At 36.1% G+C, this 15672-nt stretch overlaps 1 protein-coding gene across 1 annotated transcript in view; it reads left to right on the top strand.

The window, feature by feature from the left end:
* Positions 1-14643, top strand: part of LOC108514453 (uncharacterized) — a 245172-nt gene extending 230529 nt beyond the window's left edge. Inside the window, exon 6 of the mRNA XM_017850734.1 lies at positions 14307-14643. Coding sequence (XP_017706223.1) covers positions 14307-14422 — 116 coding nt within the window. The 3' untranslated portion in view covers positions 14423-14643. The remainder of the gene's footprint in view (positions 1-14306) is intronic.
* The last annotated feature ends 1029 nt before the right edge of the window (positions 14644-15672 follow it).

Raw genomic sequence — 15672 nt, 5'->3', positions numbered from 1 at the left:
CTCCGGTCTTAACTAATTTCAAAGTTCATGCTGATAAACTCTATGCTAAAAATATTACAATAGGTGGGGTGTGGTGGCTCAAGTCTATGATCCCAACACTTTGGGAGGCTGAGACAGGAGGATTGCCTTAGGACAGGAGCTTGAGACCAGCCTGAGCAACATAGGGAAACCCCGTCTCTACAAAAATAAAATAATTGCCAGATGTGGTGGCCCCAGCCTGTAGTCCCAGCTACCTGGGAGGCTAAGGTGGGAAGATCTCTCAAAGCCAGGAGACTGAGGCTGCAGTGAGCCGTGATTGCACCACTGCACTCCAGCCTGAGTGACTGAGTGAGACCCTGTTTCCTAAATTAATAAATTAAATAAGAACAAATAAATATTTTAAAAATTATTGCAAGATTTTTATTACTTTCTGGTGAGATATTGCTTTGCAAAGTTTGTCTATTAAACGTTGCTATCTAAATCCCATTAAGATAATTTGTATTTCAATTAGAACCCAAAAGATTATAAGCACAGATGGTTTCAACCTTCTTTGCTTTTTCTCATTGTGCACATATATCAGAACACTTGTTTAATTTTCTTATGATTATTTCTTCTCAGGCGATTTGGCAATTCAAATCTTCACTGCTGTTTTCCTAACATAGTTAAAATAATTAAGCTCTTGCTTGAGAATTTTCTGGTAGATCATCATAGTAATGCTTTACCACTTTTATGATAAGGCATAAAACAAATGAAGGTTAAGGAATATACTAAGTTATGTAGAACATTTGGGGTAAAATGCATTTGTACATTTTTTTTTTTTTTAGGTTTTAAAAATGTCTTTTTTTAGGTGGGCCTCTTCCTTATGTTAATCTCATATATTTGTTTGGAATATTAGGATCTAGGTCAGCTCAGAGAAATGTATTTGTGCCGGCCAAGTGTGGTGGCTCATGCCTGTAATCCCAGCACTTTGGGAGGCCAAGGCAGGAGTATCACCTGAAGTCAGGAGTCCAAGACTGGCCTGGTCAACATGGTGAAACCCCATCTCTACAAAAGTACAAAAATTAGACAGGCATGATGACAGGTGCCTGTAATCCCAGCTACTCGGGAGGCTGAAGTGGGAGAATTTCTTGAACTCATGAGGTAGAGGTCACAGTGAGCTGAGATCATGCCATTGCATTCCAGCCTGGGTGACAGAGCGAGACTCCATCTCAAAAAAAAAAAAAAAAAGTGTTTGTGCCTTTCACATGGACTCTAATGTCTTTAACTTTTATTACCCTGTATTTTCCAGTCATTCCCCTTAAAGCCTCAAAAAAAGAAATATGATGAAGAATTTCACATTGAAAGCCCTAAAATTGATTTTGTATTTTCATCTCTTACGTCTTTGCTTTTTGGAAGCCTCATCTCCTAGCTACTGGCAGAGAATGAGATCCAGGTAATAGAAACAGCCCCAGTTACTTTTTATATAAACCTGGCTGCAGAGCTATTAACTGAAAGTGGATTTGTTGTAATTGAACCTGAAGGATCCAAAGGTTTCTAACAAGGTGGAAATGGTTGGGTATTCTTTGCCTTAGCAGTCATGAGTACTGAGTATGTGGAGAAAAGTTAAGTTGTCCAGCCATCTATTGAAGGATGTACTAAGGCCAAATATATTCTATTTCAGAATGATACCATATTAATAATTCTACTCTCATAGTTTATAACATCAATACTTTTAAGAAGGAAGATTATATGATATTACCACTAAATACTAAAAGAAGTAATTGATAAAATTTAACAAGTCCAAAACAATTATTTAATTAATAAAAACTTTGGAAGGCAATCTAAAGAGCTACATATTCAATTTAGGAACAGGAAAGATATCCTTAATAAAGAATATAAAAGAGAAGATAAATGACTTTGTTTTTATATAAAATTCAAAACTTTTATGTAAAAAATAATATAAACAAATCTATAAAAATAATTTGAAGGGGAATTGCACTTTAGAAGGCACAGGTTTGATACAATGAGCTATTTAAAATAGAGAACAAGGGGACAATCTAATAGCAAAATAGGCAAAAGATATTGAGGAACCATTTGCAAAACAAAAATGCAACAGCTATCAAATATATGCAAAGATTCTCAAAATTACTAATAGGTGAAAAAACACAGCGAGATTAACAGCTTTCAGATCGGCCAAAATTAAAACAAAGCAAAATAAAGCAATAATTTCTCTTGCTGGCTGGGACATAAGCAAAGAAGCACTGTTCCACATTGCTGGTAAAAATATGACTTTCCTAGAGTTTTAGATAGCAACTTAGCAATATCTATTCAAATTAATATGATATATAATTTTGACTCTGCACTTCATGTTGGAAATCTTTCACATGGAAATAAGAGCATACTGAATAAATAAGCATGCTTATTTTAGCATTATTTTTAGTTGGTAAAATTGGGCAACAAAGAAAATGTTAATCAGTAGAGGAGTATTATGGCCCATTCATATAATAGAATACTATGTACTACTTAATGAATTAGAGATACACTAGTTGGTTTGGATAGATTTCAAGAGATTCCTCTTGAGTGAATAAGTCAAAATGTGAATAGTACGATATAATTTTTGTAAAACAAAAATAAGCATTATCAAATATTTACTAAACACTCACTTATCTATAAGATACTCCCCTAGAGTTTAGTGTAGTGATATAGGGAAGTGAATTACCTCTGTTTTGAAGTGAATTACTGGTGTTTTGTTTGTATTCAGGGCATACATATAATAAGGCACACAACAAAATAATGTAGCATGGAACTCCTTAAAAAATGAGTGATATAAATAGTGCTATGGTTTCCAATTAGTTGTTGTAAACATTTTGGAAATCATATGTGGATCAAGACTTATCTATAGCTCAATGAAACATGTTGCTAATAGGAGTCTTAGTTTCTCATAATAATAATATCATCAGGTATTGGTAAACAGAAAAATTGAGATAATATAAGTACAGCACTCAGCACAGTGCCTTGCACAGAATTAAATACATTAAATGGCAGTTATTATTCTCATTGTTAGTTTTATTAGTTTTCTCATTGTTAGTCATTATTAGTTTTCAAATCCTGTTTTGCAATTGACAAAATATGTAATTATTTCAAATATTTTTTAACTTCTTGTATTTTTCCCCAGCATTTTATTGTGAAAATTTTTATACATACAGGAAATTTGAAATAACTTCTTGAGGAACACATCCATTCTGCCATTCACCCATCAAACCATATCTTTTTTTTAATGCATTTTACAGTAAGTTGTAGATATCAGTACATCCCCTAAATCTTCTTGTAGCTTCTTCTGTTTATTTGGCTTGGTTTATTTAGTTCTTTGTGCTGTTATGTATTTTCTAAGCTTATGGACTTTCCACTCTCTTTTGGGGACAATGAAAATATAGTATTAAAAATGGTAAACATTGACATAGAGTAAAAAGATTAGAGAATTTAGAAGACAAAGTTGTTACTAATGCCTGGGAATTCATCAAACAGACATGAACTTTAACCTCCTATTGAAGGATGGCCAAGAAACAGGCAATGGAGCAAGCAGGATGAAAGCATTCAATGAAAAGAGATATGGGAAGTTTGAAGGTAGGATCATGGAGGAGTAGACCGATTTAACTGGGAAAGAGGATTGAAATAGGGCTCTTTCTTTCTAAAAGTCATAAGTAGTATATTTTGCCATTATGTTTCTAAAATTTGTTGAAAACTATACCCTAGGTTTTCACAAGCCAGTCTAAAAAGTCTAGCATCTAGCCACTATACTGTCAGTACTCTTTTATTAGAGCTATGATGTTTTCTTTTGTATTTCTGTTATTTTGCTTTAATGTTTGGGTTACTGGTGATAGCTCTCCTATATAGTAAAAAAGTTGGTACCACCTTTTAAATGAACTTTTCAATTCAGAATAATTTTAGATTTATAGAAGACTTACAAAGATAATATGAAATTCCCTCCCCTACTTCTCCTTTTAACATCTAGGAGATAACTGTGGTATCATTGTGAAAACTAAGGAACTAACATTTGTACCTTATAATTAACCAAACTCTGAACTTTATTTGGATTTCACTGGTTTTCCCACCAATGTCCTTTTTCCATTCCAACATCCAATTCTAAATTCCACAGTGTGTTTGCTTGTCACGTCTTACTAGGCTCATCTTGGCTTTGACAGTTTCTCAGTATTTCCTTGTATTCATGACCTTGACAGTTTTGAGGATTACTGATTGGGTATTTTGTAGAATGTCCCTCAATTTGGATGTCTGATTTCTTTTAAGCTTAGATTGGGGTCACAAATTTTTGGAAAGAATATCACAGAGGTGAAGTGTTCTCATCGTATCAGTGGGAACATGCTATCAATATGACTTATCACTGGTGATATTAATCTTGATTACCTGGCCAAAAACAGAAATCTGTTTGTCAGATTTCTTCATTATAAAGCTACCCCTTCCCTTTACACGATCTGTTTTATGAAAGCACATAACTGAGTCTAACTCACACTCAAAGGGTGGGGTAGGGGACAGGAATTAAAGTTTTCTTCTGGATGTGGGGGTATAACTTATTAGGAATTCTTTTGTACTAAAAATTTTCTTCACCATTTATTTATTAATTATACTAGTACATATTCATGTATATTTCTTTAATACTTTGAATTCTAATCTGATACTGTATTATTTTGTTATTGCTGTTGCTCAAATTTTTCCAGATTTAGAGATTGGGAGCTTTTTCAGGTTGGCTCCTGTGTCTCTTTGACATGTACCCATCTTTTTGTCTTTTGTACATTTCCTTACTTGCTGGCACTACACAATTCTGCAGGCGCGTCTTGTATTGCTGCTATCCCAGCCCTGGAATCATCTATTTATCCAAGGAATCATGTTTCTTTTACTTGGAAAATAGTATTTAGAAACTGGATGTGCTCATTGCTACTGAAGCGTCACTATTTCCAGGCCCTCTCAGAGGGTAGAACTAGGAAATATATTTATGACTATGAACCCATATTTGTAAACATATCTCTATCTATCTATCTATCTATCTAATATATATATATATTCCATCTGTATCCATGTGCATTTTGTCTTTAGCCTCTATTTTCCAATCAAAACACTGATTTCCAGAATTACTTAGGTTAACTCTTTTCTACCCTTTGCCCTTCATCGAGTTGAAATCACTTTTGATGAGCCTTATATTTCCAGGTTGCACAGTGTATAGAGTTTCAAACTCAAGTATATCATGTAGAAAATATTTTCCTGTAGGTAATCAGACTGACTTCTTTTATTTCAGTATTCTATAAGCTACATTTTGACTTTTTATGATGTTCTTATTGTTTATATATGCCATCTAATTTCACTCTCTATTATTACTTACTATGTGACTGGTTACCCATTTATAATAGGCCTGCTCTCTCATTTCCTTTCATCTGGTACAGATATCCTCAGTGCAGTCTCATCTCCTTGCTGGCCTCCTCTGTGGCATAAATCATGCCACCTGGACCTTAGGAGCCATTAATTGGCATTCATTCTTAATATCTGCTATAATTCCAGTAACTGAATGAATATACTCTGTCCTCTTCTTATCCTGACCTTAGATCTTTTCCAGTCAGTCAGCCTTGTCAGAATTCCCATACCCCTTAGGAAACTCAGCAGTATCAGTAGCTCTCCTTATACCACCTTGAGCTGTGATTTGTTCTGTAAGGCTGCAGAACCATCATCTAGACAGTGCCCAGAGCTATTGCTATAGCCCCCTTCAACAAAACTCCTGCACTCCTGATTTTCCCCAAAACAATATGTGACTTTTATCATTGAGATTTCTCTTTTTCTGTTCCTCCGGGGTGAGGTACAATGGAAGAGGGTGCCTGGTCATTTTACAAAGCTCAGGATCTCATAAATCTCTTCTATTTTATTTCTTCTCCAGTCTTCCAGTTCAGTTTTTATCTCCTTAAAGTTGGAAAGGGTTCTTATGCCATTACATAATCTTCTTTACCATATGTCTCTCTGTGTTAAATTCTTTAGGTTCTGTCTGGTATTTTGGATCCTAAGAATACTATTCATTCTGAACAAAGTCATACTATTCCAGCAGAAGCATAACTTTTGAAAGTGTTGTTTATGCTTTATGTTTTAAAACCTTCTTGAAATGCACTTTTCTTCATTGTTCTTAGGTTTTTCTGCTTCAGGGCAGTCAATAAATGGAAAGCCATAAATTTATTCACTTCAATTTAAGTAACTATGTTTATTAAATACCTATATGTCTTCTATGTTTGCAGATTATTAAAAAAGGACCTGATTATTTAAAAACTCAGAAATACAATATATATTAGCAACTTATAATTTTTTCCATGTTTCAAAATTGATAAACATAAGAAATGTTTCCAGTCACCCTTTAGGAAACCATTATTACTGCCTAGATGATAGACTCAGGAGCTAGGAGCAGTGAGGGTTGGAAAGCAAATGTTTAGTATTTCAAAACAATCTCCAAACTACGTAACTCTCTCTCTCTCTCTCTATATATATATATACAGATACATATATAGTCAAAGAAATGGTCACAATCTCTACTGTCTATGAAAACAATCCCAATAACTGCAGTAAATCCTACAAATTCTCCTTGGATATCTTGTGGGCACTTATAAATACATCCTTCTAGGCTGCAACATGGAATTCCATATTCCCGGACCCACCCTACTTCAGTATGCCCCCATTGAAGTGATGTCTGATGCTGTCACTCTGGAGCTCAGGAAGCCTAATGAAGGTGTCTTGCTGCTGCTGTTGCCACTAACACCTGTCCAGGCCATGCTGTGGTGATTCCACATGGGCTCAAGTCAACCTGCAGAAGGCAGAAGGCCCTCTCCTGACCTTTCTACCATAGTTACCCTGATCCCAGAGCACTGATGCTCTGTGCTTTCAGCAACCCAGGACATTGTTTAAGAGGATAGCTTTTCAGTTACTTCCATTTTCTCACTGGGGACTTCCTCTCACAAAACGTAGGCCAAAGTCTTCCTACTTAGGATGTGAAAAGGTGAGGAAGAAGAGAGTGGAAAGTCAAAGCAAAATAGCAAGAGGCATTCCAGAGTACATAAAATCATCCAACTCTACCAACTGCCATTGTCTTATTGGAACAAGACTGAAATACTCAGCTCGTTCTCCTCTTACTAAAAGTTTTTCCCCAAGAAGGTTTGTTGGTCAGAGGTCCCTAGAAGATTTGTTCTGCCAGTGTTCTGGATGTATCCCTCTGAGAAACTCTGAAGTACACAAAACTAACGTTCAAGCTTGGACCTCTGCTATATAAATATAACAACATTAGTTGTATTAGTCTGTTTTTACACTGCTGATAAGCACGTACCTGAGACTGGGAAGAAAAAGAGATTTAATTGGACTTACAGTTCCACATGGCTGAGGAGGCCTCAGAATCATGGTGGGAGGTGAAAGTCACTTCTAACATGATGGTGGCAAGAGAAAATGAGGAAGAAGCAAAAGCAGAAGTCCATGATATAACCATCAGATCTCATGAGACTTACTTACTATCATGAGAATAGCACAGGAAAGACTGGTCCCCATGATTCAATTACCTCCCCATGGGTCCCTCCCACAACACATGGGAATTTTGGGAGATAAAATTCAAGCTGATATTTGGGTGAGGACAGAGCCAGACCATATCATTCCACCCTGGCCCCTCCAAATCTCAAGTCCTCATATTTCAAAAATCAATCATGCCCTCCCAACAGTCCTCTGAAGTCTTAACTCATTTCAGCATTAACCCAAAAGTCTGCATTTCAAAGTCTCATCTGAGATAAGGCAAGTCCCTTCTGCTTATGACCCTGTACAATCAAAAGCAAGCTAGTTACTCCCTAGATACAATGGGGGTAAATACAACCATTTCAAATGGGAGAAATTGGCCAAAACAAAGGGGTAACAGGGCCCATGCAAGTCCAAAATCCAGTGGGGCAGTCAAATTTTAAAGCTCCAAAATGATCTCCTTTGACTCCAGGTCTCACCTCCATGTCATTTTGATGCAAGAGGTGGGTTCCCATGGTCTTGGGCAACTCCACCTCTGTGGTTTTACAGGTACGGCCTCCCTCCAGGCTGCTTTCACAGGCTGGTATTGAGTGTCTACAGCTTTTCCAGGCACAGGGTGCAAGCTGTTGATGGATCTAGCATTCTGGGATTTGGAGTAAGGTGACCCTCTTCTCACAGCTCTGCTAGGCAGTGCCCCAGTAGGGACCCTGTGTGGGGGCTCTAACCCCGCATTTCCCTTCCACACTGCCCTAGCAGAGGTTCCCTGTGAGGGCCCCACCCCTGTCGCAAACTTTTGCCTGGACTTCCAGACATTTCCATACATCTTCTGAAATAGGCAGAGGTACCCACACCTCACTTCTTGACTTCTGTGCACCCACAGGCTCAACACCACATGGAAGTTGCCAAGGCTTGGGGCTTGCACCCTCTGAAGCTGCAGCCTGAACTGTATGTTGGCCCCTTTCAGCCACGACTGGAGCAGCTGGGACATTAAGTTCCTAGGTTACACACAGCAAACAGACTCTGGACCCCACCCACAAAACCACTTTTTCTTCTGGGGCCTCTGGGCCTGTGATGTGAGGGGCTGCCATGAAGATCTTTGACATGGCCTGGAGATATTTTCCCAATGGTCTTGGGGATTAACATTAGGCTCCTTGCTACTCATGCAAGTTTCTGCAGCCAGCTTGAATTTGTCCCCCAGAAAATGGGGTTTTCTTTTCTATTGCATACTCAGGCTCCAAAATTTCCAAACTTCTATGCTGTGCTTCCCTTATAAAACTGAATACTTTAAACAGTACCCAAGTCACTTCTTGAATACTTTGCAGCTTAGAAATTTCTTCCACCAGATACCCTAAATCGTCTTTCTCAAATTCAAAGTTCTGCAAATCTCTAGGGCAGGGGCAAAATGCCACCAATCTCTTTGCTAAAACATAACAAGAGTCACCTTTACTCCAGTTCCCAACAACTTCCTTATCTCCATCTGAGACCACCTCAGCCTGAATCTTATTGTCCATATCACTATCAGCATTTTGGGCAAAGCCATTCAACAAGTTTCTAGGAAGTTCCAGACTTTTCCACATTTTCCTGTCTTCTTCTGAGCCCTCCAAACTGTTCCAACTTCTGCCTGTTACACAATTCCAAAGTTGCTCCCACATTTTCGGGTATCTTTGCAGCAATGCCCCACTCGGCTGGTACCAATTTATTGTCTTAGTCTGTTTTCACACTGCTGATAAAGACATATGCAAGACTGGGAAGAAAAAGAGATTTAATTGGACTTACAGGCCTCGGGATCATGACAGGAGGTGAACGACACTTCTTACATGGTAGCAGAAAGAGAAAATGAGAAAGAAGCAAAAGCAGAAATCCCTGATAGACCCATTATCTTATTCAATATCATGATACTTATTCAATATCATGAGAATAGCATGGGAAAGATTGGCCTCTATGATTCAGTTACCTCCCCCTGGGTCCCTCCCACAACACATGGGAATTCTGGGAGCTAAAATTCAAGCTGAGATTTGGGTGGGGACAAAGCCAAACCATATTATAAGTGCCTTGGTATATGCAGAGAATTGACTCCAGGACCTCCTGAGCATACCAAAACCCACAGATGCTCATGTTTCTTATAAAAGATGATGTAGTATTTGCATATGATATACATATATCCTCTTGGATACTTTAAATGTTCTCTAGATTACTTATAATACCTAATACAATGTAAATACCATATAGATATGTATTGTACTGCATTTTAAATTTTGCTTTTATTGTTGTAGTGTTATTTTATTGTATTTTCCAAAATGTTAGATTCACAGTTAGTTGAACTGAGGTACAGAAGGCTGACTATACTTATGTACATTAATTGCCATCTAGAAGTATATTTTGCTTTATGTTGATTATGATAATCATCTGATGCACAGATCCTGATAACCATGTTAGGTAGTGTGTTCACTTTATTTTTTTTAACTAGATGACTGTGAGTAATATAATAATTGTAGTGTTTTCTTCTCTTGTTTATTTCTTGATTAGGAAATGGAGACACAGAAAGCTCTCAGCTAGTGCCCTTTATATCACCCCATAGTACTTAGCATGAATCTAAACAAACAGGACTCAGTAGATACTCAATGACCTAAATGCTTATTTTATTTTGCAAAATTATCTGTGTTTGTTTTCTTTCCAAGTTGCTCTACAAAGATTAATTTTAAATTGTTCACAGGAAGTAGTCAATAGTGTGAAACGATATATAACCTTGAGTAGGTCATGGAATTTGCATGAAAAATAATAACATGGACTTGTGAATATAAAAATTTGTAGATAATTTAAAAGAAAACATAGGACACAATCATACTTTGAACCTTTGAGAAAAAAAAATCCCATTTCTGAAAATCCAGCCTATAAATTGTGTATTCAGCATATTATCTATTTTATTTGAACATTTTCACAATTTCAAACCATTTCTTTAAATTGTTGAAATAGAAACAAAATGTTTTTTCTGATTTTCCTAATTATCTACAATAAAATTACTTTCTATGATGCATTCCAATCTAGAAGCTTAAATCTCTAATATTGCCATTTTTACATAAATAATATTTTCCATCGAAAATGTAGATAAGCAAAAAATATAAGGCTAAATTATAGCTAAACTCATCATTAACATTTTGGTATTTAATATTTTACATGTGTTTCTATCTGTATAACTTTAAAATACCACTATTATAGGTACTGCTTTTGCATTGAAAAAAAATTGTAATACATTATGGGTTAATAAAATATGCTTTTATGACATATTTTAAAGACCTTTGTTGAAGTTACTTTCCTCTAGAGAGGTTTTTTATTTGTTCTTGGGGACCAACAAACATTAAAGTTATTTGGGATATTTTTGGATCACACAAGTGACATGAACTAGAACACCAAAACAAGGGCCAGCTTTGGGCTTATTTATGATCTCTCTACCCAGCTTATGGAAACAGGGAAATTTCCTTGATATCCCCTTCTTTAGGTTTTTTTCATTTTTTCTTCCTTTTTACTTTTCGCTCTCTCCCTCCTTTCCTGCCTCCTCCCTACCCCTCAACCCATGTCTCTCTCTCTTTCTCATTTCCACTCTGATGGCACAGCCCTCCACTGTGGTCTCATGATATACTCATAAGAGTATATCATGATATACTGTCCACTGTGCTTTCATGATAAACTCCCTCTTTTGGGTGGATCCTATGCTTTATTCTCTATCCCCAACCTACGACCAAAAAAACTGGCTTGGCATTTCAAATATTTACTAAGCGTACTGATTTCACTTTGTTTTTGGCTTTTGCATTTTTTTCCCTCTTTGCCAGCTTAGCAATGAAGTTAAAATACATTTAATAGATTATCCAAGATTTGACTTGTTTTTATCAAAAGGATTGTTCTCTGAGTCTATTCTGCGATATGACAAAAATGAAGGTCAAGAACATTTACTTTGTAAATATTAAAGATTAAAGATGTATTATGTGTATTTATATTTTTATTCTTCCTAAAGGAAATTATCCTTTAAATGTTTATGAAATAATAATATTATAATTGTCAGTGAAATTTCTTTAAAACGCTTATTTTATGGTATCATAGGGTAGATAATAATCCAGCAACTATTTTTTAAATACTTATAAACTGTCAGACACATGTCTGTTTTTAAATTAATAAGCTTTTAGTATTGTCATTATTCTACTTTTACAGAAATATTGGTTTACAGAAATATTGAATGGAAAGTAGAGTGTTCCCATGTACTCTCCACACCTGCACCCCAGCCCTATTAATAGATTCTTCTATTATTAACACGTTGCATTAGTGTGGTACATTCATTACAATTGAAGAGTTGATATTCATGAAGTATTACTTGAAATATCTCTTTTGACGTATAGTTTTCGGTCCTTTCAGTAACTGAACAAGACAGGTATTACCCCCAATTTCAAAAGTAGGAAAACTAAGATTGAGTACCAAACCTGGATTCACTCAGAAATGTTTAAGAACAAGAACTTGGGCCCTTATTTTCACATTTCTTTCTATTCTAATTCCTTTGAGTAATATTATATTTTAGGCATCTCTTGCTTGTTGAAATATACACTTGGTATTATCAAAGAAATTCATAATAGGAAAGCACTTAATCTAAAGATCTCATTTCAAGAACTAGGATGCATATCTCATGCTTTTCTAGTATATAGCTGTGGTAAATTAGGATTAGGACACTAATTCGTGGTTGCCTTTCCCTGTGATCTCACTAAGAATGAAAACTACTAATTGTTTTGCAAATGCTCTTACTGTGGCCTAATTTTTCAGTTTAAAAATATAAGTTTTATGGTGTATATTTAAAGTAAACAACATGATGTAATGGGATACATATAAATAGTAAAATAGATACTATAGTGAAGCAACATAGCCATCATCTCTCCCATTTATTTTGTTTTTGCTACAAGAGCAACTGAAATCTTTAGTGGGAATCCCAAATATGGTACAATTGTATTGCCTGTGGTCCTCAGGTTGTACGTTAGATCTCCAGACCTGTTCATCTTAAACATCTGCTACTTTGTGATCCCTGAGCTACTTTCCCCCATTTCCTCTCCATCCTCCACCTGTAGTAACCAATTTTATTCTCTATGTCTGTATATTTGACTCTTTTTTTTCAGATTCCACATATAAGTGAAATCATGCAATATTTTTTCTTTTTGTGTCTGGCTTATTTCAGTTAATGTCTTTCAAGTTCACTCATGTTGTGGCAAATGGCAGGATTTCCTTCTTCTTAAGGCTGAATAATATATTCCATTGTATATATATGCTATAGTTATTTAATCTATTTTTGTCCACTGACATATATTAAGGTTGTTTCCATATCTTGGCTACTGTGAATAATGCTGCAGTGAATGTGGACGTATAGATAATCTTACAAGATGGTGATTTCATTTCCTTTGGGTATATGCCCAGAAGAGGGATTGCTGGATCTTGTGGTAGTTCTATTTTTAATTACTTTAGGAAATTCCATACTGTTTTCTAGAATGGTTACACCAATCTCAATTCCCACCAATAGTGTACAAGTATTTCCTTTTATCCACACTCTTGCTAACGTTTGTTATCTCTAGACTTTTTGGTAATAGCCATCTGAAGGGGTCTGAGGTGATATCTCATTGTGGTTTTGATTTGCATTCCCTGATGATTAATGATGTTGAGTACATTTTCATATACCTATTGTCCATTTTTATATCTGTTTTGAAAAATGCCTATTCAGGTCCTTTTTTAATATGGCCCAATTTAATCTTGTGGTTATAAGGCCTTGCTCATTGTGTAATAACAATATGGAGATACATTAACCCAGAAACAATGCCTTGTTTCTTATAACACCTCAAGTCGTTAATTTCCTTTTAGCCATGTTGATTGTTCTTCTTATAATTTTAACTGGTTTTTGGCAACTGGTTATGTTTTTGTTTAATAACAACTATAGGACCTAAACAGCAAATATATACTACCTTATCTGTAAATTATTTCTTTGTATAATGGTGGCCACAGTAAATCTATACCCTTTATTTATTAATTACAAAGTCATTTTATACATAAATATGGATCTCTACAAGCAATCTATATGAATAGTGGCTTAATTTAAATATAATTATCAGAACTGATTACACTGTAATGTAAAAAAGTCAATACTGTTTGTCTTAAAAGCAAACATGTGTTGCATCTAATTTATTTCAAATAAGGTTTTCCCTCAGGGCTGGTAGGAAATTGATTCCAAAATCTCCCTCGAATGTGAGAATCCACAGATGCTTAAGTCCTTTATATCAGATGGGGTAGTATTTGCATATAATTTATACCCATCTTCCCATCTACTCTAAATTATCTCTAGGTTACACATAATACCTAATACAATAGCTACACACCTCTTCACTCATGTGGATTCAACATAGTACTTGTGTAGCAAATTCAAGTTTTGCCTTTTAGAACTTTGTGAAATTTCTTTTTTTGAATAGTTTTTACCTGTAGTTCTTTGAATCCATTACTGGAGAACCCACAGATACAGAGGGCTATATTCTGTATATTAGTGGAACCCAGTTTCACCCATCCCTTCTATCAATGCTTTGGTCTAACAGTAACTTTGAGTCTCTTCGCATGATATATAAGGTGCATCTCTACACCTGTAGAGTCTCTACACCTGAAGGAAAATAGCCCAAGTCCAATCTTTTGCATGTTCTAACACAACCATAGTTTCCTGTAACTTATAGAATTTCAAAAGCATGATATATTGCTATCATATTAATTGAAAATGTATTAATGTAACTGTATGTTTTGTGTTATAGTGAATGGACATCCAGTACTCAAACGAGCTAACATCCAGGTTGTTGGAAAGTTGGTGGCCAGTTCCATAAGAGAAAGGAAAATGAGACAACATTATAAGTCTTGTAAAGTTGAATGATGTTTCCAACATATTATTACCTGTAATAGTTAAACCTCTCTACCCAAAGAGACAAGTTAATATTGGAGATGGATCAATTCTGTATCAGTAGGAAGAAAGGATAAAAATCTTTGAATATACAAAGAACTTTGACAAGTTTATCTATAATTTCTAGTATCTTTGGATGAACACCATTCATCTGATCTCCTTCATAAAAAAATCTGTTTTATCATAATGAAGTGAACCTGCATAGTGTCAAGTACTCTTTTCATTAGACTATAATTTATGTTGTTCCATTACCAATAAATAACATAAAGAAACTTTAAAATTCTTATTTATAAAACTCATGAATCTCATATACAATACTGTTGGATTCATCATTTTATTCTTTAGAAAGGTGTTATGTTTCATTTTATTCTTTAAAAAGGTGTGATGTTTCATTGAAATCATATATGTCAAACAATTTCTTTGTTTCCCATAATGTCCTTTATCACGTAAAGTTTTTGGAAATGGTTGTTTTAAACTGTGTTAATTTTTGGTGCAGTCATGGTATTATTTTTCCCTGCTCATTGCTCACTCTAAAGTAAAAAGGTGAGAAGCAATATACAGTATTCTTGAGTTGATATGCCTTAGCGCTGAAAGTTTTTTTGTTTTGTTTTGTTTTTTTGAGATGCAGTCTGGCTCTGTCACCCAGGCTGGAGTGCAGTGGCACAGTCTTGGCTCACTGCAGCCTCCGCCTCCAGGGTTCAAGCAATTCTCCTGCCTCAGTCTCCCGAGTAGCCAAGACTAAAGACACGTGCCACCACACCCAACTAACTTTTGTATTTTTAGTAGAGACGGTCTCACCATGTTGGCCAGGCTGGTTTCGATCTCCTGACCTCAAATGATCCACCCTCCTCAGCCTCCCAAAGTGCTGGGATTACAAGCATGAGTCACCGCACACAGCCCCAGTGCCGAAAGAATTTGAAGCAAAGTTTTCTTAAGAATCTTTAATTGGAGCAAGATGGCCGAATAGGAACAGCTCCAGTCTCCAACTCCCAGCGCGAGCGACACAGAAGACCGGTGATTTCTGCATTTTCAACTGAGGTACTGGGGTCATCTCACTAGGGAGTGCCGGACAATCGGTGCTGGTCAGCTGCTGCAGCCTGACCAGCGAGAGCTGAAGCAGGGCGAGGCATCGCCTCACCTGGAAGCGCAAGGGGGAAGGGGATCCGTTTTCCTAGCCAGGGGTGCGGAGACACACAACTCCTGGAAAATCGGGTAACTCCCAC

Source organism: Rhinopithecus bieti, unplaced genomic scaffold (genome assembly GCF_001698545.2).
Source record: "Rhinopithecus bieti isolate Rb0 unplaced genomic scaffold, ASM169854v2 scaffold_2451, whole genome shotgun sequence".
Taxonomy (NCBI): Eukaryota; Metazoa; Chordata; class Mammalia; order Primates; family Cercopithecidae; genus Rhinopithecus; species Rhinopithecus bieti.
This window is presented reverse-complemented; position numbering and strand designations above follow the sequence as displayed.